The following is a 25,952-nucleotide window of genomic DNA, read 5'->3' on the forward strand; positions in this document are numbered from 1 at the left end:
AGATAATCATTATGGCTTTTACATTCTATTATCTTCTGCATAATAGCCATTCTCACACAGGTGACAACAGCTACAACTTTTTATATGAATAACATTGGGTTTTGGTTAATGTTTTGAACACTTTCCAAAACTGTATTTTTGTTTCCTCCCTATATTTTATATTTTAATGTCTGTCTGTATCATCAGTGTGCACAACTGTTGTGTACCATGAAACTTCCACTCTCTAGACTAGAAGCAGAATGCGTCTGCTACCCTCGATCTTCCATCCCATCCCAGGTGCACGTGTGTTGTGGCACAACACTCACAGCTAGTGGTCCCCTGTGTGGCCTCTAGAAGCCCAGCACCTGGCAGCAAGTGACCCTGTGGCGAGCCACTGGAGTACCTGTAGAGACTAGTGAGATTCCTAGAGTAGGGCAGAGGAGCCCAGTGTAAGGGGCTCGAGTCCAGCACAGCGAGGTCCTGTCTTAAGAAGCTGGGGGTCCTGCGCGGAGGCTTAGGTTAGCATAGAGAGAGGCGCAGCCCACAGTAGCCGCTGTCCCAGCACTATAGACTGTTTCAAAGCTCTCGGTCTCAGAATGAGAAATACTTCTCAGAAAAATTGCTCTCTCAAGAAGAACCACATTTTTCTCTAAGGTTGCTTAAAATATTGGTTGTCTGAATGTATCCTTTTATCTCATTTTTATAGAGATACTATTTTTTCCTGAAACCAGGACAGTGCCAGATGATAGCTATTGCAGACATTGCTATTAGATGAAAATTTCTTGTGACTTAAGCCCTTGCAGAAGAGAGAATTTCTAGTGCTTTTGTCTCAGAATAAAACATAGGAGCACATTTCCTGCAGCTAATGAATTTTCCCTTTTTCTTTCCCTGACTCGTATGTCAGCATATATACATTATTATTTTTTTTACAAATACACATCAAAGCTACAATTACAATAAAATTCATATTACTCAGTACTTAGACAATGAAGTTGACTTTATTATCTTACTTGGAGCCAGTGCATAGGAATTAGTACAAAGGAATTCACCTGTTGTCTTGTTACTTGTTAGAATATTATATTATAATAAAAACTATTTGACAATGATGTTAATCAGTCAGAGTTGCATATCAATGTAATTATCTCCTGGAGAATAAGAGACCAACATTTTAAGTTACTGCTTTCATTAAACATTGTGTGTTTGAACTATTTTTGAAATTCATTTATGGTGTAACAATGAAAGTATATATAGGCATTTGAATCTGTTAGCTAGAATACCTTAGTGCTATTATAATGACCTTTATTATAAATTTTTCAACTATTTTTTCTTTGTGGAGGGCCACACCTAGCTCAGGGGTTTCTCTACTACTGGCTCTGCACTCAGGAATCACCCCTGGCTTTGGGGACCATATGTGATTGAACTTGGGTCGCCCTCATGCAAGGCTAACCTACTATACTATCTCTCCAGCCCCATTTTCTTCAAAATTCTTATTTATAACTAATGTTTTACCAGAAACTCAGTTATTGATATCAATGTAGTATAGATTAATGTCATTTGGGGAGACTCACCTAGCATTGCTTAGGGCTTATTCATGCCTCTGTGCTTAGGTGTCATGCCTGCCAGTGCTCAGACCATATCTGGTGCTAGGGATCTAACTGATGTTGACCACATATAACACAGCACCTTAACCCCTAGAACTACATCTAGTTCTTAATATAGGCTAGTGTTTGTTTGTTTTGGTTTTTTTTTCTTTGGAGGGGGAGAGCCACACCAGGTAGTACTCAGATGATCATATGAGGTATTCCTAGCTTTGTGCTTAGGGATGGCTCCTGGCAGGGCTCAGGATCATATGGAGTACCAGGGACCAAAACCAGGTGGCTCTGTGTAAGGCAAATATATTACCTCTCCAGCCCCTGATGTCTGAGTTAAGTGTCTTGTCTGACTCATTTGGAAGGAAAATTTCATTTATTTATCCATTCATTGATCAACAGTGTTGAGTTTCTAAATAGGGTTTGTCTAGGCTTTTAAAAAACAGAAGTTAAAGTAGTTAAACTTGAAAAAATAAATAAATAAAAATAAAATGAAATAAAAAACAGAAGTTAGGAGAAATAGTCCAAAATGTCAGGCCTCACATCACATTCTAGCAAGATACAGAGGCAATAAACATAATCCATGGGTTGTTTAATAATATATAGTTATTAGGAGAGAGACATACTGTGGAGGTGGGAGAGATTGGAAGATAGTGATAGAGAAGGAGTCACTAATTTAATATGTGTCTAGAGTGGACTTTGACAGTGTAATTTGAACAAAGATTTGAAGAAGATAAAGGAGTTATAGATACTGTTTCCTTGTGCAAAATATTCTAGGCAAAGAAAACAGTGAAGTGACCAGTATCTCGGAGCAAAAACAAAAGAGGGAAGTTGAGTAGAAGATAAAATCTGAGCTAATTAAAGGTGGAATGTATGAGTCAAACTGTAGCACTGTCACACTGTCTTCCCCATTGTTCATCAGTTTGCTCAAGTGGGCACCAGTAATGTGAGACTTGTTGTTACTGTTTTTAGCATATCCAATATGCCATAGGTGCTTGCCAGCTCTGCCATGCTTGCAGGGTACTCTCGGTAGCTTGCCAGGCTATCCAAGAGGGACGGAAGAATCGGACCCAGGTTGGCTGCGTGCAAGGCAAATGCCCTACCCACTGTGCTATCGCCCCAGTCCAAGTCAAACAGTAACTATAGAAAAACAATAGGGGGTGAAACAATTAGAAAATATATATCTTCTAATTTAGGGGAGATATGATGGTGATTTGGGACTGAAAATATAATACAAAGATTAAGACACTTGCCTTGTGTGCAGCCAGCCTCGTGTAATCATCAGCACCCATATGGCCCCCTGAGCACTGCCAGGAGTGACCTCTAAGCACAGAGGAAATAATAGCCCTGAGCCTTGCTGAGTGTGGCCCAGATAATCCACCCAGACCAACAAAAATAATGGTGGCATGCCAAGGTGACAGCACCAGAAGCCATAAATATGTGGGCTGTGAATACTTGCTTGATTTCTTGGCAGACAGATATAGGGACTGAGAAACAAGAAAATATTCTAACTATAGAGTATTTCCCTAAGAAGGTAGAAAATGGATTTGCTATTATTATGGAGCAGGTACAGGAAAGAAAACTAGAGTTCTGTTTTGAACGTATTTAGTTTGTAATGCCTTTTAAATGTGGTAGTAGAGATATTGCGCATAGTGTTGGACTTAAGAGTCAAGAGTTCAAGGATAATGCTGGAATTACGAATTTGTACAAGTTTGTAATTTAGGACTACCCTAGATGAACTTGATCATGTATAGTTGTTCGTAGATTTATTTAGAGTTAATTGTAGCCATCAAGGAATTTGTAGTCAACAAGATTAGTAGATATTTGTCTTACTACTGGTAAACACAGAAAAATATGTGAAAGCAATTTTTGTGCAAATGGACATTAATAACATACATTCATTAATAAACAGAAGCTATTGATACAGTTCTTTGTACTACAATATATGAATGATTCTTCTGAGGCAGTTGATACTATGTACTGGTGAAATTATAAAATAACTCAAAATGAATTTAAACAAATACAAATTAAAGAATGAAGCAGAGGTAGCACTCACAGGGAACCACTGGAATGTAACTCTTGCTATAAAAGTTAAATACTCGTAAGTTTACATCTTTTATGTATAAGAGCAAACTATACATATAACTAGAAGAGTGAAATAATAGAGACTGCAGCAGAAATGAAATAGAGGAATAAAACAGTAATTACAGAAATCAAATGTTGGTTCATTTGATCTCAGAATGAAAATTCTGAGATCAACAGAATTTTCTCACTTCTGTAGTTAAACTGAAAAATTTTTAAATAAAATATGAAAAATTAGACCTTAGTGTTAATACATTACTCCCAACCTTATAGAAACTATAAGGATTTTAAGAGAATACTATGAACAACCATACATAGAGTAATCCAAGTAAAAAATAAAATAAAACCCTAATACACATAAAAATGCTAAAATATACCCTAAAGAGATTACATTAATAACCAAAAATCTTCCAATAAAGACAAGTCAAGCACCAGATAACTTCACTAGTGATTCTACAAGTGATATAAAGAATTATCATCAAGCTCAAACTCTTCTAAGAAATAAATGCTTCCTTACACATTCTATGAGGTCATAATTACCCTATAACTCAAAGTTGCCACAAGGAAAGAAAAACTTTCTATTTACATATTATTTGATTATGTATAGAAACAATCTCATAAAACACATACATAATGTTTAAACACTAATAAATCTGTACGTTTGTGTAACATAAGTACAAAAACTTAAAAATCAATTACATTTCCATAGACCAATAATGCAATTGAAATAAAAAACTTTCCAGAAGAATAAATAAAGTGACACAGGTTTGAAGGGTGGTTGGGAAAATTGAAAGTAGTGGTGGTGGGATTGGTGTTGGAATAGTGAATGTAATAAATCATGAACAACCTTAAAAATAAATGACAGTTTTAAAAATTAAAGTTGCAGGGGCTGGAGTGATAGCACAGTGGGTAGGGCATTTGCCTTGCACGCGTCCGACCCGGGTTCAATTCCCAGCATCCCGTATAGTCCCCCGAGCACTGTCAGGAGTAATTCCTGGGTGCAGAGCCAGGAGTAACCCTGTGCATCGCCGGGTATGACCCAAAAAGAAAAAAAAAATAAAGTTGCTAGGAAAAGAAATAGACTGATGAAGTAAAAGGATATACATAAAAATTATAAACATTGGCCAAAAAACTAAAACTAAGATAATATAATAAGTGTAAACTTATATCCTGCTCTAAGATTGAAAGACTTAAATAACATTAAAAAATAAGAAAATTTTAAATAGTTCAATTTACAACAACTTCCAGATGAATAATGTTGATCGAAAAAATTAAACAAGGAAATAAAAGGGGCTTATATATAAAAATTAGAAAAAGTTGTTGAAAGAAATTAAACAAATATATCTCATGCTCATAGGTTGACTTAAATTACATTAAGAATTAACCTGTACATCCCTATCAAAATTCTTTTTTTTTTTTGCATACATGGGAAGGGCAGCGCTCAACATCACATAGAATTATAAAGGGAAACGAAAAATCAGGAACCAGAGAAATAAAATAGCACAGAGGTTAAGGCACTTGCATTCTAGGTGGCTGCTCCCAGTTGGATCCCAGCACAGCATATTTCCTTCCACAAACACTGCCAGGAGTGGCCCTTTAGCAAAGAATGAGGAGTAGCATCTCTGGCTGTTGTGTCCCAAACTACCCCCACCAAAAAAAAGAAAGAAAAATTAGTGGTTATAGTTACCAAGTTCAAAATTAGCCACAAGCTGTAGTAACCAACTGTGTGGTGCAGGCATGAAGGCAGATATATAGATCAATGGCATAGATTTGAGATTTAGAAGTTAAACTCAAACATCTGTGGCTCATTAATTTTAGACAGCAATGCCAAGACCATTATTGTCAAAAGTAAATCTGTGGCAGGCACGGGAAGGAATACAGAGACTATAGTCACTAAACAAATAAACAAAAACAACAAAGGATTATCCACAAACCCTTGCAAGGAGATGGTTGATGGGAGGCCCAGGATCCCCTCCCACTGATTATTAGCCAGTGCAGCCAACAGTTCAATACAGGATATAATGCTAGTTGGACTCTGTGATGCCAGGGATTGCCTGGCCATCCCAGCAGTGCTTGGGGAGCTCTGGGGTTATCTGCAGCAGTGCTTATGTAATACTGTGGTCAGCAATATGCAAAGCATGCACCTTGACCTCTATACTGTGTCTCTGGCACCCCAAATACACATGGGTTGTATACTGGGGCTGTACCTGGAAGTTCCCAGTGCTTAAGGGACCATATGAGGTGTTGAGGATCAAACCAAGCTCCGCCACATACATGACAAGCACTTAGCCCCTGCAATATTTCTGGACCTCAAAAATACATTGTTTAAATACACTGACAATAGTGTGCCCAAAGATACAAGACTTAGTTGACAGTAACTCTAAATCGGTTATTACAAATATTTCCAAGATACAAAATAAACATTTTTAAAAGAATAAAGGTATAACTCCACCTCACTAAGTAGGCAACATAGAGATAGAGTTGTTCTTAGATATCAAATAGAAGTTGCGAAGTTGAAAAGTACAGTTAATAGGAAAAGTTCAGCAGAGGGCAAACAGGTTTAACTTAAAAATGAAACTTAAATATAGACCACTCGAGTGGATCGCCATCAATAACCAAATGTCTAAGGAGAGTGTTAGAAGGAAACAAAAGGAACAAAAGAGCAAAATAAATATGTGATAATGACTGACAAACCCAAATTGGATGAAAAAGCATTAATTGCCTCAAACAGAATAAACTCAGAAGTCTACATGGAAGGAAGTATGCTTTCTAAGCATAAATAGATATGAGACTAACACCCAGGGACAGTAGAGATGAGGGTTAGGAGAATCGCTCCGCAATTTGGAAGCCTGCCTCATGTGCTGGGGGCAAAGGCACTTGGGATGAAGAAGGGACCACTAAGTTAATGATAGTTGGAGGGATTGCTCGGGATGAGAGATGTGTGCTGAAAGTAGACTAAGGACCAAACCTGATGGCCTCTTAGTACCTGTATTGCAAACCATGATGCCCAAAGTAGAGAGTGAAAGTAAGAAGGAAGGTGCCTGCCACAGAAGAGGGGGTGGGGTGCGATGGGGATGGCTGGAGGGATACTGGGGACATTGGTGGTTGAAAATGCACACGGTGGAGGGATGGATGTTCAATCATTGCATGACTGAAACTCAGTCATGAAAACTTTGAAACTGTATCTCATGGTGATTTAATTTAAATAAAAAATTATTGTGGGCCTGCTATGGGAGCAGGCTGGAGGGGTGATTGGGAAAATGGAGACTAGTGGAGGGAAGGTGACAGTGGTAGTGGGATTAGTTTTAGAATATTGGATGCCAACAGCAAATCATCATGAACAACTTTTTAAGCTACAGTGTTTAAAGTGGAATTTAAAAAACAAAGAATAGAATGATATTAGAACATAATAATTTTTAAAATAACAAATAATGTGAAAATCAACACATTTCAAAAAATGGATCAAAAAGGAAATCAGAAGGGGAAATTGGGGGGGGGGGAAGAGGGCCAGTGTGTCACACCATGGAAATGTACTGCTGTCCATGCATATATTAAATAATAAGAACAACCTGAAATCGATAGTCAACCTTCCACCTTAAAAACTAGAAAATCAAACAATGCCCAAAGCAATCTGAATGCAGAGAATCTAAAATTTTAGTGACACCAACTGAACCAAAAGATAGTTTTATAAAGGCGTACAAAATGGGGGGCTGGAATACACTGGTTAAGGTGCTTCCTTAGGGTATTACATGTGGCCAACCTGGTTTGACCCCCTGCATGACATACCGTCTCCCTGAACCCACCAGGAATTATCCCAGAGAGCAGAGCCAGGAATAAGCCCTGAGTACAACTGTGATGGCCCCAAAACAAAAAATTTACAAAATGTAGAAGCTGAAACATAAGAACACCAGCGTGAAGGCCATGTGATTGAAGTAATGTTAACACAAGTCAGGGCTCTAGGTCTACCAGAGGTTGAAACAGAAAAGACTCCAGGAAACAAGAAGCCTTTTGCAACTCCAATGAGCAGGACCGAGCATTAATTGACACCTGTGCAACTTGAAAAGTCTCAACCCTGCTGTTTTTCCCAGTGATGGAAAACCAGGGAGGACACGCCACTGGAAGGCTGTTAGTATTAGACATAGCTGCTCTCTGGGAGAAAGAAGTCAGGAGGGCAGGATCCCTAGAGCCAACTTAAGGAAAGAGTCCATCTGGTTGGAGAATCTCAAACGGGGCCTCTGTCCTGGACCTTGGAGATACAGTGATGGCTGAAAACCGTTCTTCCTGATAGCCCAGCTTCTTCCTGAACCTCCCCGCCTGAAGTCAGCTCACTGGCATCTTCAACTAGCAATGCTCAGGGACCTTGAGCATTATCCTAACTTCTCCTTCTCCCTGCCCACCACTCATACTTCTCTGCATCAACTTTTAGGGGAGAGCATGGACTCAGGAGCCCCATGTCTCTAATATCCAAAGAGCTAAAAACTAACTCAGTCTTTCAAGCTTGCCCACTTTTTCGTGGATGAAGTCACAAGCAAATGCAATCTGTTAATCATGCCAAGCCTCCTTTGGCAATGCAAAACCAAATGAACTGCTTTGCAAAAGAAAAGCTTAAAAGTATGAGATACAGGGAACAATTTTTTGTTAAGTAGGGGGCCGGAGAGAGAATACAGCACGCTTGCCTTACACGTGGCTGATCCAGGTTCAATCCCCAGCATCCCAAAGTCCAAGTAATGGATACAGGGTTTATTTTTAAGGTGATGATATGTTCTAAAATTTGATAATGTTATGGCTTAACCACTTTGTTAATATTAATGAAGTGGGCACTTAACCTCATATTTATAGCTTTAAGAATTTTATTTACAGTTTAATATTTGATAAGAGCAGTGTTTCCAAAAATGTCATCCTCTTTTTTTTTTTTTTTTAACTAAATTTAGCTGGACAACTCAGCCAGTCGGCACACTTAGCCCTCCAACTACCATACAACGTACTTGGTTTGGGTCGAAGTGCAAATTTTCTTGATCATCTTTATGTTGGCATTCCCCGTCCATCTGGAGAGAAAGTGAGTAAAAAATCATTTTGTTTACAATGTCCTAATATTTGTTAGTCAATCATTTGAATTTGCTTGAATTTTAACTTAAGTAGTTAAGACATTTCTATTGCCTTTAAGGGATTAAAAAAAATTTTTTTATTGATCTGTCTTACCTGCCATAGAACACATCACAGATGGAAAATAGATTTTTACCATCTCTGCCATAAACCACACAGTGTCTTCTTCCTCTTCTCTGCTTCTCCACCTTACCATTTTACCAACTAAAATTCTGTGTATTTTGTTGAGAGTCAGACTCCCTCTCCATTTGAATTTTAGTTCCAACCAGTATTTGAACATAGTGCTTTGGGCAGTTCCTGCCATATAAGAGTATTCTATAAGCAGAGCCAGAGAGGTAGTATGTTGAGTAAGGTACTTGCCATGGCCAACCTGGATTCAATTCTGGCACTCCATATGGTCCACCGAGCCTCCCCACGAGTGATCCCTGAGCACAGAACCAGGAGTATGCTCTAATCACTGCTGGGTATGCCCCAGAAGCAAAACAAAACAAAAAGAATATTCAGTAAATACTTGTTGCATTAGTGAATCCATGTGGCAGAAAAATAACCCTTCCCTGAAAAGATTTTTAAAATTTCAAGCAAGGCACCAGAACCTATTTGGGGTTCAGTATATGTAAATTTAGCCTATGCCATGCCTAGGATTTTATTAAAGAATTTTCTTTATTTCTTTAGGATAATAAGTGTTTAAAAGTAGGAGTTGGGTAGGTAGTTCAATTGTAAAAGCACATGATATCTGCAAGACCCTGAGTGCACCAGGTGTGGAACTGGTGACCCAAGAGCACCTCAGGACCTATTGGGCTGAGAATAACTGGATGTGACCGAGTCCCTCTAATCATTATTAGGGGTAGCCTCTATTGAATAATAAAGTAATAAATGTTAAATGTTCTTAATTTTTTCCAGTCTATACGAAAACAAGAGTGGACAGCAATTATTCCAAATTCCCAGCTCATTGTCATTCCATATCCTCACAATGTTCCTCGAAGGTAATGTAGTTTCTTGAATTAAATTTGATAAAATTACATACTGTTACATCTCTTTAAAAGTCTTAATCCTGCAGTTTTCCCATGAGAACCATCACTTAATTTACTTACAGCAATGCTTAAATGAATAGACATAACGGCACAAAGATTACTGGTTTTCTTGTTGTTGTTTTTTTTTTCACGAGAATTAAATTATACTAGAAAACTAACAGATTAAGTAATTGGGGAGATATACATACTCTGCTTAAATAACTGGTTTTCAGTTTAATAGTTAATTCTAAACTTTCAAGATAATTATTTACTAATTATTGATCTTTTTTAATAAATGCGTGGAGAAATGAAGTCTATCCCACTATGTTTACATACAGATTTTTAAAAGTCAAACAGACCTAGACGACAAACTCATATTCGTTGCTGAATGTGAGAGTTGGAGCTTGTTCTTATCCTCTCTGTCAAATTCTGCAGGGGACTAGGAAATAGAATACTTTTTTAATATGGATGAGGATGAAATGTGCCAGCACACAATAAGTTTTCAGTAAACTATAGATGTTTTTATTGGTTAAATAGTCCCTTGAAAATGCAGTTTTTAACTCTAAATATTTAATGCATCACTGTTTATTTTTCTTTAAACTACTAGATTCTTTTTTTTTTTGAAAGTCAATGGTAAAGATATTCACTATCATTTAAAATTCATTGGAAAGAATGTAAGTTTTTCCTTTGGCTAGTCTGATGTCAATATAAAATATAATCACTGAAGAATGGTATAATGTATCAATGAAAATATTTTTAGTGTGGTCCTGCTTGTTACATTTTTTTTCTCAAAATACAAGCTATAATTTTTTGTTAAATTTTTAGATGGGATGTATTCAGTGGTTTTCTCAAATCAGCTCATACAACCTTTTGAGTTTTATAACCTCTACTTTGAAACCTCTTTAGAGAAGCTATATTATAATCAATCATAATGGGAACATGTATACCAAAGGAATTGACAAGTCCCATCATCAGTCAGTTTTTTCTTTTTTTTTCTTCCCCCATCATAAAGTTAGGAGCATACCACTAGATGTACTTTATGGTAGATTTATGGGTTTGAGGACCAAGCTACTTAATGGAAAAAACTTTATGACATCATTTTCATGAAATAAAATAACTTTAGTAGAAGTATAATTAGATTCTTTGCTCTGTATACATGGAGAATATCTAGACAATCTGTACCATGGGTAGGAAAGTATATAAATGAGGGTACTTCTGTATGGTACAATATCATAATACAGAACAATCTCTCTAAGTGGACTGGTAAACAAAATAAAACACCACACATTATACATACTGTAATAAGAAAAGGTGTTATGGTAACTGAATTTTCTTGGTGTAAATATTCCCATCATGACTGATTTTTTTTTTTTTTGCTTTTTTTTGGGGTCACACCTGGCAATGCACAGGGATTACTCCTGGTTCTGCACTCAGGAATCACTCCTGGCGGTGCTCAGGGGACCATATGGGATGCTGGGAATCGAACCCGGGTCAGCCGCGTGCAAGACAAACACCCTACCTGCTGTACTATTGCTCCAGCCCCCCATCATGACTGATTTTAACAGGACTTCACTGAATAGTTAGAAAGAGATACACACAGTTAAATTCTAATTAGATAGCCTATGCTTGTTCTAGCAAATCCATTGAAATGTGCATTAGAGGAGATAAAAGAAATGACTATTTTTGCAAAAATATATCTATGCATATATTTATATATGTGAAGAATTTCTCAGAAAGGATATATAAGAAACTGATAACAATGACTGTTTCTGAGTAAGATACTAAGGACAACCCTTTTATTCAGTATTTTACCAAAATTTCTATATTATTGGGGATTTATTTCAATCTCCTTGAAAAGTAGAACTACCAAAAATTTTCACGAAAGTATTTCTTAAGGATAAAGATAATGAGAATAGCTATCTTCAGCTAATTAGCAGTACTTCTTACACTTCTGAATTTCTGTAAAATTATTTCAGCTTTCTTTCATAATCTCAACAGTGTTCATATTTCTCTTTCTGAAGAAATAGCCACTTCAAATTTATGTACATAATAAAACTAAATTGATTTTGGTTTGGGGCATATTCTGAGATTTATTGGCTAGAGTCTGAGTTATGGATCAATAAATTTTAATTATCCCAAAATAAGTCAATTGCTACTTGATATTCATCAGAATGATCTCACCTTTATTAAACTTTTTAAGTGAAAATATATTCATTATCTACTGTCAGGAAGAAACAAAATTTCTGAATATAACCATCCGCAGTATTGACGAAAGAGAACTCAGGTTTAGGATGCTCATGATTTTCAAGTCCTTATTATGTGGATAGCCCTAGAACAAAGACCTAATGAATGCTGAAGTCTGTTTATTGCCATTATTACTGAGGAACTAAAAGCAATTTCATAAGAAATCTCAACATAAAAGTTATTGCTGTAATGTAAATTATTCCAGACGTGAACTATATTGTACAAATAGTAATTTTGCCCTAGTCATCTGTCTGCGCTTACTTGGACATTCAGCTGTTTCTGTTAGTCAGACTATTCTGTGAACAAGAGTTAATAGAATAAGGTCAGAGAGACAGCGCAAAGAAATGAGAACGTGCTCCATTTGCGAGGTCCAGGCTCGATCCCCGGCACCCCAAGGTTCCCTGAGTATATATGGGAGCAGCCCCCAAGTATAGAGCCATAGTAGCCCACAAATCTAACAGGTATGACACCCCCCCATAAAAATACAAACTATATACTTATATTGTGAGTATATAGTCCTCTGAGAATTAGTTACCAGAGGGTCAAAGAAAAACATAAAATATCCTCAAGTATTCTATTTCAGTACTATAAGTAAATGTGAGCTCTGTATGATTATCCATACTCTTAGTCCCATCAAATTTAATCACTTTGTCTCATTTATGGATAGAAGATTAAATAAAGTATTATGCTTATTGTTCTCAATATAATTTTGTTAAAGTTAAATATGTAACTTTTATTCTTCTGTTTTCACCTACAGCTGGAGTGCCAAACTTTATCTTACACCAAGTAATATTGTTCTGCTTACTGCTATAGCTCTCATTGGAGTCTGTATTTTCATCTTGACAATAATTGGCATCTTACATTGGCAGGAAAAGGTTTGTTAATTTCAAAGAAACATTAACTTTGATGAGTTTATAATATTAATATATTTCTTTTTAAAAAATACTCAAATTTTTTATTTGACTAAAATTTTATTTTTCAAGTTCTGTTCATGATGTCTTATAATTAATGATAGTTTCTTTATACTCCATTATGTTACTAATCTCAACAAATTATAGAAACGCTTTAAAGTTTTTAATCTCAAAATCACCGGGTATATAGAAAAATTTAATTATAAAGTTTAATGATGTCCTGGAAAATAATCATTTTATAAATGATCTTGGACTCTTTTCCAGGAGTAATAGCTATCTCTTTATAAAAATAAGAGCACAGAGAAGTTAAATGATTTTTTCCAAGGCTTAAGTGGGAAATAGTAAACCTCTTTTCATCTACCAAATATACTTTGCACTAAACTATACTGATTTCTGTCTAGTATAATGCTCTAACAAAACAGAACACCAAAATTTAGTTTTTCTATGTCTGAGAAGAAAAAAGGGGGGAACATCACATAAATTTACTAATTTAGATGTACATTGAAAAAGAAAATTTCCGTTAACAGTAATGTATCTATTAAGTATATTACTACCAATTTCCCCGAAAGGGCTCCTAATTTGTGTTAGTTTTTCCTTTGTTTACACTTACTCTCTTTAGTTCCTGATAGCTAGAATTGCCTTTTTTTTTTTTTCCTTTTTGGGTCACACCTGGCAACGCACAGGGGTTACTCCTGGCTCTGCACTCAGGAATTACCCCTGGCTGTGCTCAGGGGACCATATGGGATGCTGGGATTTGAACCCGGGTCGGCCGCGTGCAAGGCAAACTCCCTACCCGCTGTGCTATCGCTCCAGCCTGCTACCTCTCCCAATTAGGGAGGCCAGGGGTGTGGCTACAGGGTGGGTGGTGAGAGTGACACCCAGAGCCCTGTCTCCGGGCCCTTCCCTCCTACTACAGGAGGAATGCAGAATGGCTGCTCTCCCCAGGGCTGAGCAATCTGCTCTTCTCCCCTCGCCTTGCTGCCTCTGCGCCCTTCTCAGACCAAGATGAGTCTTAGCCTGGGCCAGAAATCACCATTATTGGAGGGATGAACACTACACACTTACAGTTAGAGACTGATGACAGTGGAACTAGAAGGACAGCCATCAACTTGCCCCTGGCCTACTCCGAACCAACAGCCCCAAGGCACGTTTGAGGCTAATGCCTAAACCCCTGTCCTCACTCTCCAGCCCGGGGGCTGTAGTTCAAACCCTGTGGGTTCACACTGACTGAAGTTCTGTCCCAGCTTTGCTCACAGACCACCTCCTGGCTTCACACAGTATAATCCTGTATGTAACTGTGTAGTGGATTATCACTGACTTCACCGGTATCCTCCTAAGGGGAAAGTACAGAGGGGCATAGATTATTGGCCTGGCCTATATTCCCACAGGACAGGGCTAAAAATCAAGGAAACTAAAGGTGGGATGGAAAAAAAAAAAAAAAGATGGGATGAGCCTTTAATTACCCTGTGCTTCCTTGGCATGGGGGGTGGGGGGCCGGGCTGCCATCATCGTAGGCCACTACAATCACCACTTCAGGCCTCATCCACAGAGTGGGAGGGAAACTGGCTGGCAGAAGGATAAGTCTCAGTGCAGTAGAAGAGACCAGAATGCTTGAGCCTGACTATCCTCACAGTGCTGCTCAGGGCAGCTGCCCTTTTAACCTCTTCTCCTCCAAGCAACTCTGTGTCTTTGAAGAGGGTCAAGAATAGCCTAGGCTGGGCCTGGAGCGATAGCACAGTGGGTAGGTTGTTTGCCCAGCATGCGGCTGACCCAGGTTCAATTCCCAGCATCCCATAGGGTCCGCCAGGAGTAATTCCTGAATGCATGAGCCAGGAGTAACCCCTGTGCATCTCCAGGTGTGACCCAAAAAGCAAGAGAAATAAAAAAAAAAGAATAGCCTGCACTTACGAGGAAACCAGTCTATCATCACTGTGTTTTGCAATGTACAGCTTTCTTCTTCTAAATATATTCAGAATGGCTTGCTCCAAGGTAGAGATTTCACAAAGTGAATATACCTGGATTAGTTACCAAGTTGGTGCCATCAACAAAGATGTTGCCCCACACAGCCCTGAGAGTTCAAAAGCCTTGCTGAGATGAGATCCACCCACTACCCACTTTCTAAACACACTAGGCAGGCTTCTAGCACTGACTGCCCCCTCCTTCCCCTTGTAATGGCAGCAAAATACTGCAACTCTTTTATCCCTGACTTCAAAGCCCCAGAGTGTATTTACTCACTGCTTTGTTCTAGAAGTAGTAAGCCTGGTTAGTAGGGAACGCTGCTGAAAGGCATGGAAAGGGAGAAGTCTGAACACTTTCCCAGGCTCTCTGAACCTGTAGCGCTATCCCAGTGTTCAGGTAGCGCCGGGATGCCGTGAGACTTAGTTGGAAGTACAAAGCATAGTCATGGGGCGGTCATCTGTCCTGGGGGTTGCAGAGCCCTACACCTTTTCTGGTGGCAGTGGGAATACAGAAGATAAGCTCAACAAAACCTACTGGTTAACGTTTCTTGTGATTTTTCAAAAAAACATTTTTAAGCAGACTACTAAATTATCTCTTTCTCAATTAAAAATCAGTTAAACTGCTGACCCCCTTCCACGCACATTTTCTTGTAAACCAAATATCTGTATAAACAAAAAAAGTAAGAAGGGAATAAGGACATTTGATGGTAATTTAACTAAAATCACCATCTAGTTTATCTTTGCTCTTATGTGTTACATTAAAACATGTTAATTGTTCTGATAAATGTTAATTTCTGCCAAAAATATCACCTTCACATATCAAAATATAATAGTTACAAGTTCTTGTAATATTAATGTCGTAGCTTAAGAGATAAGATGAAAGGTGGTGATTAAATACTTTTGTTAGAAATATAAAAACCTAGGAGCCAGAGAGATAGGTCAGGGGGTAAGAGCTTGCCTTCAACACAGTCCATGGATTTGGTCGCCAGCACTACATAACAAACAAACAGAATCTAGACTCTATAAAGGAAGAGAAATTAATTTTGTTGATTTCTCTGAAGAGCTGAGTACAACATAAACAATGTACACTTAGTGTGAGAATGAAAAAATAAAGATTGAACAATTAAATAAAAATATATTTTGGAGCATGCATATTTTTTTTCTATGACACAATGATTCTCCTTCTATGCCTTTGACCATAGTGTCTGCCCTACGCCACTTTCTTTCTGTATATCCTCTGCCAGTTTTGTCTAAAATCATGGCACATCTCCAACTCTCATCTCTCTAAAGCTGTTTTCCCCATATCCCAACTTTTTTTTTTATTCTTTTATTGAATCACCATGTAGAAAATTACAAAGCTTTCAGGTTTAAGTCTCAGTTATACAATGCTCGAACACCCATCCCTTCACCAGTGCACATATTCCACCACCAAGAATCACAGTATACCCCCCACCTCCCCAGCCCCCCACCCCGCCTGTGTAACTGATAAATTTCACTTTACTTTCACTTTACTTTGAATACATTCAATATTTCAACAAAAAACTCACTATTATTGTTTGGAGTTTCTCCCCCCTAAAGTCGGACCTGCTGAAAAGGAAGCATTTGATAATTTGTTTTCCATTGCTGAGAATGAAGAGATATGAGGTCGAGTGGCGGCACTAGCGGCCGCACAGTTTTGGATTTCTGTATTTTAGTAACTAAGTCCAGAGAAATATCTGCCAGAAATTGCATCATTGCAAGCTTGCACCTCTCAGCTACTTTATATTCCACATGAGTGCAATCTTTTTATGTCTGTCTCTTTCTTTCTGACTCATTTCACTCAGCATGATACTTTCCACGTTGATCCACTTATATGCAGGTTTCATGACTTCATGTGTTCTGACAATTACATAGTATTCCATTGTGTAGATGTACCAGAGTTTCTTTAACCAGTCGTCTGTTTTTGGGCACTCTGGTTTCTTCAGATTATGGCTGTTGTAAACAGTGCTGCAGTGAACATAGAAATGCAGATGTCATTTCTACTATACCTTTTTGCCTCTCCAGGATATATTCCCAGGAGTGGTATTGCTGGGTCAAGTGGAAGCTCAGTTTCTAATTTTTTGAGAATCGTCCATATTGTTTTCCAAAAGGGCTGAACCAGTCGGCATTCCCACCAGCAGTGAAGGAGAGTCCCTCTCTCCCCACATCCATGCCAACAGCAGTTGCTTTTGTTTTTTAGGATGTGGGCCAGTCTCTGTGGTGTGAGATAGTATCTCGTTGTTGTTTTGATCTGCATCTCCCTGGTGATTAGTGATGTTGAACATTTTCTCATGTGCCTCTCAGCCATTCGGATTTCTTCTTTGGGAAAGTTTCTGTTCATTTCATCACCCCATTTTTTGATCGCGTTGGAAGTTTTCTTCTTGTGGAGTTCAACCAGTGCATTGTATATCCTTGATATCAACCCTTTATCGGGCCATATCCCAACTTTTGCCATAATATCTCTGTGGATCATTTTGACATGTCTTTATACCAATATTATATTCATTTTTTAGCACTTTCATTGTGGGTGTGGTGCAGTAACACTTTGTCTGAAGCTAAGAGCCCAAATTTTAAAGCTTTGTCTCTTTTTTTTTAACTCACAAGATTTAATCAATTGCACTCTTGCTTCTGCTCCCACAAGAATCTGCTTTGTAAATCTGATACCTAATTTTTAAAAAAAAATCTGCTGCTGATTTTTTTCTGCATTTCTACTTCCAGTTAATTTAGCTCAGCCTCTATTATATCCTGCCTGGATATTTCCTTGTTAGATTCTTCAGTCCTTTGCACTCCACTTATCACATCACTGCCAGATTACTCATCATTAAATTTAGCCTTAATCAGGTCACTTTTTTGTTCTAAACCCTCTGGTAACTGTCCGCTTCCTAGAATGTGTAGACCTGTCACTCCTCCATGTACCTTTCCAGCTTTGTTTCTTACCATTTGATTTCACATGTTTTCATGCTCCTACCAGCCTTGCTGATTTCTCCTTCTGTGTCACCAACTTTCAGGGAACTGCCCTTTCCTCTGTTTCTGTAGTCTCTCCTTCTAAACCTCACTCAACACTGATGCAAATAAATAAACCTACACTAATTATACTGCAGAATATTATTTTTGATCAATATATTGACATAGCAGATTAATAACCCCCCCCAAATCTAAGCAAAGTGCTGGGCTGTACATGAATATTTTGGTTTTGTTTTTGAACCACATCTGGTGGTGATCAGGGGACCCTATGCAGTGCCAAAGATCAAAGCAGGCCACAAGCAACACAAGTACTTTAATTATTGTACTATCCTGCCTGCCAATTTTTTATCTTTATCTATATCTATATGTAATTATCTATTTTTTTGCTTTAGGCACTGCAGTTTATAATGCTCTTAGTGATAGGGTTTCATGCACACCTGCCACCAGTGTCTCTTTTCAGATTGTCTCACTGTCTACCCCAAATCCTTTCTCCCTTCCCACATCAGGATAAGTTCAGTTCCTAGACATGGTTCTCAAAGTTGCTGCCTTTTGACCCCCAAACTTTCAGATTTAAAAAACTCAGGTTTTTTTTTTATATTGTTCTCAAGGAATTTACAATACCTAGAAAGAAAATAAGTAAAACTTTAAGAAGCTCTTCAGAATAAAAATTTCAAAATTTGGGGCCAAAGAGATAGTACAGCAGATAGGGCACTGCATGTCTTACATGCAGCTGACCTGGGTTCAATCCTCAGCATTCCATATGGTCACCCAAGCAATGCCAGGTTCTTGAGTACAGAGCCAGGAATAGTCCTTTGAGCATTGACAGGTGTGGCCCCAAAATGAATAATCAGCAAAAAAGTTAAAAACATCATCAGTTTTTTGAAAGAGAGATCACTTTCAAGAGCAGCACTTTAGAGTAGGGGGTCAGTAAATAACTGCTGTATCAATATGTTGATCCAAAAACAATATTCTTTAGTATAATTAGGTTTATTTTCATCTGTATTGAGTCATAAAAATGCTATATTGATTCCATAATTATAGAATCTAATATTTGCTTCTATTTTCAAAGAAATTATTATAAAATAAATGTTTAAGAACTATTATTTGTTTTAAATTAATAGATCATTAAGTATAAAAGAGCTGCTATAATACTTAATGAAATCATTGTATGATAAGATCACTTTAATATACTAACTGCTGAGGGCTTTTTAAAAATTAACCAATTTATATTTCAGAAATTAGTCTTCCCTCACTTTTCCTCTCACTTACAAAAGAATCTAAAATTCATTTTTCAGAAAGCAGACGATAGAGAAAAACGACAAGAAGCCCATCGGTTTCATTTTGATGCTATGTGATATGCCTTTAAAATTACATAACAGAACGTCTCTTCACTTGATTACCTGAAATGCTAAATTTTGGCTTGTAGAAGAAAATAGGTGATAATGAAAATTATTTATAAATGACGCATCCCTTGATAATTATTGGAAGTACTGAAATAAATATGGTCTGAGTGTGTCACAAGGTCTTTTTTTAAAGAACTTTGTATACAATAATTTGGGTTCTTTATTCAATTGTGCTGTACATTTTTGTTCTTTTGTGGAATGTGTTGCATGTACTTTGGTGTTTATGTATTTATAAGCTTATTAGAATAATGATGGGAAATATGTAAATAAAAATATTTAAATGAAAGGGTTTTCTGTGTTCCACTTGAATTAGTCGTGCTGCTTATGCTAATGATACAAATTACTTTTGTTAACTTATCAAAAATAAAATTATTAACCATCCAAGCAAGGTCAAGGGTCTTTCACTAATGGTATACAGTATTTTAATTGGGTAGTCTGGCTTTCAAATTTTATCAGAAAAACTTGCCTTATATTCCTTGTTCCACCACTTACAAACTGTTTGAGCCAATTAACTTCCATAAGCCTCAGTTTTTATATTTGCTTGCCTTCCATAAGCCTCAGTTTTCATATTTACATGTGGGCTAATAATACTATTATTAACAATACTATTTGAGTTATTGTAAACAATAAATGGGATGATTTGTATAAAGTGTTGCACTTGGTGCCTAGCACAGAGTATTAAATAAATGCTGTCTTTACTGTTTTTAGGTAATTTTTTAATGAGTCCACCACTCGTTATCAAAATATATACTTGATATGATTTTGTTCATATTCTCTGGGAAAAAACTAAATTAAAAAAACTAAAGTCTTGATGGTTGACATCTTAAAACATTTATTACTTGCCCATATTAGCTAAAAATCACAGTATCTAAGAAGTAATGTGCCCTATAATTTTCCATCTGAACAACTGATCCTTATCATATAGTCATGAAGAGCATTTGACTTCTTGAAAAGAAACTCACTGTGAATATGCATCTAGAAATGCAAATCTTTAATAAGATTTTTATTCTCAAAAACTTAAAGGAGTCTATTATTTATATTCATACTTGCAAATTTCTGTGAACTTCAATTCACAAAAAAGTTACTCTCAGAAGACATTTAGATCTAAGTTTGGAGGGTAAAAAGTTTATATATCAGTATTACGATTTTTTTAATATACAGGCCAGAGCGATAACACAGTGGTAAGGCTCTTGCCTTGCTCAAGGCCAACCTGGGTTCGTTCCCTGGCATCCCATGTCGTCCCTCAAGTACATTCCTGAGTGCAGAGCCCAGAATAACCCCTGAGCATTGCAGAATGTGGTCCAACAAACAATAAAATAAATTTTTTCTAATATGCAAACAGATAGAAAACAAAACTTAGCAGGAAAGAATTTTGTACGTTTTTTTTCTTTCAGCTGAAAATGGCATGTGTGTAAATTATTTGCTTTGTGTATCTGAGCATGTTAATATGTCAATAAATTTTCTCTGTTAAAACGGTGTTTGTTGCTGAGGGGTTTTTGTTTGTTTTGGGTTGTTCTGGTTTTTTGACAAAGCTTTTTCTAGGGCTGGAGCAATAGCACAGCGGGTAGGGCGTTTGCCTTGCACGCGGCCGACCCGGGTTCGATTCCCAGCATCCCATATGGTCCCCTGAGCACCGCCAGGGGTGATTCCTGAGTACATGAGCCAGGAGTGACCCCTGTGCATCGCCGGGTGTGACCCAAAAAGCAAAAAAAAAAAAAAAAAAAAAAAAAAGCTTTTTCTAGTTTTTCCCCCTCAGGAGAGATAGTACAGCAGGTAGTGTGCTTGCTCTGCATATGGTTAAGCCAAGTTTGATCCCTAGAACCCCATATGATCCCCTGAGCCCAGGAGTAAGCTCTAAGCACTGCCCAGTGTGGCCCAAAACCAAAATAGCGTCCAGTTTTGCCCCAAGGTTCCCAGCCTCGTGCACAGTGCACTGAGGACAGCCAGGTGTAAGCAGCACATTTCAAAGGAAGGCTATAGTCATATCACTGCCCACCCCTGCAGATGGCTGTTAGATTTGAGGCCAATTCTGTGGATGTGTTCCCTTTTGATTCCTGTGCGCAGGCTAGACCTCCTCCCCATCTCTTCCAGAAAGAGGTGAGATTCCTAAACTTGAGGATTGCTGAAGTTTTTTTCTCTCACAACATGAATCAGTGAGAACACTATTAGGGAGATGGAATATTAGCTACTGAGAAAGTCCTGGTTCTTTGCTTCCACCTCTCTAAGAGAGACCCTGCAAATCGTAGAGAGAAAATTATCAAGTCTGTACTTCCATGGACTGGAGTGATAGCACAGCGGGTAGGGCAATTTGCCTTGCATGCAGCCGACCAGGGTTCAATTCCTCCATCCCTCTTGGAGGGCCTGGCAAGCCACCTAGAGTATCCCGCCCGCATGGCAGAGCCTGGCAAGCTACTTATGGCCTATTCAATATGCCAAAAAGAGTCACAAGTCTCACAATGGAGACATTACTGGGAGTGCCCACTCGAGCAAATCAATGAACAATGGGACAACAGTGCTACAGTGCAGTGAAGTACTTCCATGCACTGAACACTGTTTGGGAAATAGGCAGAAAGATTTGCCTAGAGTGGGAACTTAATACCACCAAGAACAGTCCCAGCAGTAGTAACTCAACTTGTTGCAGAGTTTTTTAATCTTTCTTTTGGAGTATGAGATCCTAGAGGTTATAAAGTCTAAATCACTTAACTGGACTTTGAGATAAAGATTAAGCAAACCCCACTGCCTCCTAGTAAATTGGGACAAGATAGGAGTATTCTGAGACCATTATGCTTAGTTCAATTTATTAAAGCTATCAATTCATCTAAAGTGACCCAGTCACTATTTCACATTGTCCCTAGAGACAGGCTTAATCTATCAAATCATAAAGCAAGGACTTTTTTAAGTCACTGGGAGCCAGGCTCTATGAGAGAGTATGGGAAAATAACAATTAGGAAATTCAATTTTAGGAAAGTAACAATTAGAAAATATTATAGGAATTATAGTATAGAAATACTGTGATAGAATTCTAATAGTATTATAGGAAAGTAACAATTAGAAAATATACGGCAGCAACAATATTGACAATTTAATGTATGAATATGTATGAAATACTTCATTTCTGTATCTTCAGTCTACTCTCTAATGCAACATAATGTTATTTATTAAATTATAGTTTGTGGATGAAAAGTGTCACAGCACATTTATTTTGAATATTGTAATAAAAAGGATAAAATATTGAGACTGACATCTGGATTCAAAGCCTAACTCCCACCCATTTTGTGACTTTGACTCAATCATTTAACCTTGTTTCTTCATCTGTAAGACATTAACAATTATTCCTACCTTAAACACCTGTTCTGAGTCTTAAGTGGTAACATGTACTTGGTAAATGTTGGTTTTTTCCTTCTTTCCCATTGCTTTTTGCAGAGATGTTTTATGACTCTTCCATTGATCTGTACTTCTGTAATCTTTTTTCTTTAAGAAACTAGGAGGAGTAATTAAGACAATCATTTGTTGTGATAAAAATTGAAAATGCAATAAAAGTCAATTGCTATTTGGACTGCACCTTTCTATTCATCTACCAGCCAAAAAGCTTTATGTATTTTCAGAAATTTAAATCCCAAAATAGTTTCCCACTTCTAAATTGTCTCAAAGACAGTAACTCTTAGTTTCCTTTCCCTTCCCAATCTTGGAAAAGAAAGAGTACAGACAGAAATATCTAAAACATTCACCCAAAGATACTGAGTATCCCTACAAATTTATGAAGATTGTCACTATTCACAGGCAATGGTTATTTAACAAGGGGAGAAGATTTGGTTTCCTGGGTATTTCGGTGAAATTGGAGAGACAGCACAGGCAGTCAGGTGCTTGCCATGCATGCAGCTGACACTGGTTAGATCCCTGGAAAGAATGGGATGATCCATAAACAAACAAAAAATCTTACATAAAACGTTAAAAGATAGAGAAATTAAGAACTTTATAACATAATAACTTTTTATACGAGAGCATCATGGATTTCATATGGTAACTGCAAGAGAATGCTTTTTTCCAGGTTTTACAAAATAACTATCCTTTGGGGGGGGGGGGAAGGTCACACCCAGCAATGCACAGGAGTCACTCCTGGCTCTGCACTCAGGAATTACCCCTGGCGGTGCTCAGGGGGCCATATGGGATGCTGGGAATTGAACCCGGGTCGGCTGCATGCAAGGCAAATGCCCTACCCGCTGTGTTATCGCTCCAGCCCCTATCCTTTTCTTTAGACCTCTAAGAATAAAAGTCAGAGAGATGACTCAACAGGGTGAGTACATGTTTGCATGCAGAGAGTCTAGATTCAATCCCCAGCATCACATATAGTTCCCCAAGCACTGCCAAGAGTGACTCCCCAACTTGCCCATCTTGCCTCTTTTAGAATCCCCCCCTATTGGGTTACGTATATAATATTGCATTTTGGAGTTACAAGTTTGTTGCTTGACACGTGATTTGCAAATATTTTAAAGTAGGGATCTAAGCCTGAAATAGCCCCTTGACATTGCTGAGTGTGACTCAAAACAAGGAAGGGAAAAAGCTTTTAATTGTGTCCAATAGACCTTGATGATATTTATTCGATCATATTTATATTCATCTGATAAAGAAAAAATATTTGCAGTTGTCAGGGAGCTAGCTCAAAGAGCACATGCCTGAGACGTGTGAACCCCTCAGTTTAATCTTCAGGACCACATGCCCCCCAATCCCCACCAAGCACCACCACAGGGCTAAGCTGAAGTACTAAACCCACAACTCTGGGCCAAGAGTCACAGAGATTAGTCTCCAGGCTCCCTCCACCCCTCCAGCACTGCAGAAGGAGATTTCTATTTTAAATATTTACAAATCACTTGCCCGGCGACAAACTTGTAACTCTAAAATACAATATGATATAAGTAACCCAATGGGATAGTTCTAAAAGAGGCAAGATGGGACTGGGGAGAGAGCTCAAAGGGCTGGCTGGAGTAAATCATTGCATTCAGGAGACCGGCCATCAATCCCTGGCACTGCAAGCCTCCCTGAGCACTGCTGGAAGTACCCTGAGCACCACATCAGAAGTAGCCCCTTGTGCACTGTCACTTCTGGCCCCAAACAAAAATGAAAACTCAAACAAATTTTAAATAGTATTGGGCAAGAACTTGGAAAATTCACTAAAGAACACAACTAAGCCAATGAGAGATTGATTCAACACCTTAAGCCTTGATGGAAATAGACATTTAAAACCCTGAAGAGGAGCTGGAGAGATGAAGCAGTAATCAGGGTGTCTGCTCTGCATGTGGCAAACCCAAGTCAGATCCCTGGTACCTAATATGGCCCCAAGAGCACCACCAGGAGTAAGCCCTGAGGACAGGCACTTGTGGCCCAAGTCCCCCTCCCCCTCAAAAAAAATGCTAAAGAGTACTACACAGATATAACATCAACGAAAAGAAATGAAAACTGGCAACTCGAATTTTAACAAGAATGAGAAACAATTGGAATTCTTTGGCAGGGGGGCGGGGGGGGGCGTGAGTGATATAACCATACCCATGGTGCTCAGGAACTATTCTTGGCTCTGCTTGGGTGGGCACAGGCCAACGTGCCCCCTTTGGTGCCAGGGGATCATAAATGTTGTTGGGTGTCCCTATTTGGGGTAACAGACACTGTTGAAGGTACCCAAGCCCTATGGTGCTGTGAACCATTAGAGCTGTACTTGGCACAGCTAGGAAGATCTTGAGGTGCCACGGGTAGAACCCAGAACCTCAACTATCACACAAGCCCCTCTCAAATTTATTTTTAAACAGCAAAAAATAGTTAGAAAATTTATTCCTAAATTGAAAATAGTTATATAGCATCAAATAAATGAAGTGTCTAGGAATTAAAGAGCAACTTCATGCCACATTTCTGTGGAACAAATTATAAAATGTTACAAATTAGAAGCATTTAAAAAATCTTCCATAAATACACACCAATGCCATGTTTGTGGACAGGTCAATTAAATACTATAGAGATCAAATACTCCCAATTTCATTCAAGATTCTAATGGGCTTTGTTTTTGATGCTAAACTTGATAAACTATTTCTAAAATGTACATACATACAAATGCAATGGGTTAAGCATGTTTTGTAAAAACAAGAACTTATTCCTGACACCCCAAAATTGCCACTGTGCCTTTGGCCAGACCCCAACAACTTGGGACCAGGTTTACCAAGAAATTAAACGGCCAAAAGTTAGATATGTGGGAGCCATGCCCACAAACCACCTCCGGCTCAGCTATACAAGCTCATTGATTAGCTTTATCTCAGAGACCCATAGATAAATCTCTAAAGAGACCAAAAGACAGTTAATCTCGGATCCACACATGGCTGAACAGGCTGGGGTAAATTGGAGAGGGGCAGGTTGCCTACCCAAGTAGAGCCCCCAGCAGCCACTTGTTTCGACAATCCAAAATCACCATCATACCCCCGGTCTGACTCCACCGTCTCAGGACGGACCTCACCAAGATATAATCTGCTGAAAATTCGGGTATGTGGGTTTTGTGGCTGAAATCTCCAGGGTTTCTCAGAGTCAGGGTGGGCTACCTACCCCCACTTGCCAATACACATGCAAGCACTGGCAGTCACCCCCACAAATCAACTCCAGTGCCACCCTGTAAACTCTATTTACTGGCTTTGCTTCAGAGACCCATAAATAAATC

The 25,952-nt window shown here is 38.3% G+C and overlaps 1 protein-coding gene across 1 annotated transcript in view; it reads left to right on the forward strand.

Annotated features, from left to right (window-relative positions):
- ITFG1 (integrin alpha FG-GAP repeat containing 1) overlaps positions 1 to 20,738 on the forward strand; it is a 202,308-nt gene extending 181,570 nt beyond the window's left edge. Inside the window, exons 15-18 of the mRNA XM_004600970.3 lie at positions 8,582 to 8,706; positions 9,654 to 9,736; positions 12,765 to 12,882; positions 19,154 to 20,738. Of these exons, the coding sequence (XP_004601027.3) occupies positions 8,582 to 8,706; positions 9,654 to 9,736; positions 12,765 to 12,882; positions 19,154 to 19,213 (386 nt within the window). The 3' untranslated portion in view covers positions 19,214 to 20,738. The remainder of the gene's footprint in view (positions 1 to 8,581; positions 8,707 to 9,653; positions 9,737 to 12,764; positions 12,883 to 19,153) is intronic.
- The last annotated feature ends 5,214 nt before the right edge of the window (positions 20,739 to 25,952 follow it).

The sequence above is a fragment of the Sorex araneus genome, chromosome 8, assembly GCF_027595985.1.
Source record: "Sorex araneus isolate mSorAra2 chromosome 8, mSorAra2.pri, whole genome shotgun sequence".
NCBI classification, from domain to species: domain Eukaryota; kingdom Metazoa; phylum Chordata; class Mammalia; order Eulipotyphla; family Soricidae; genus Sorex; species Sorex araneus.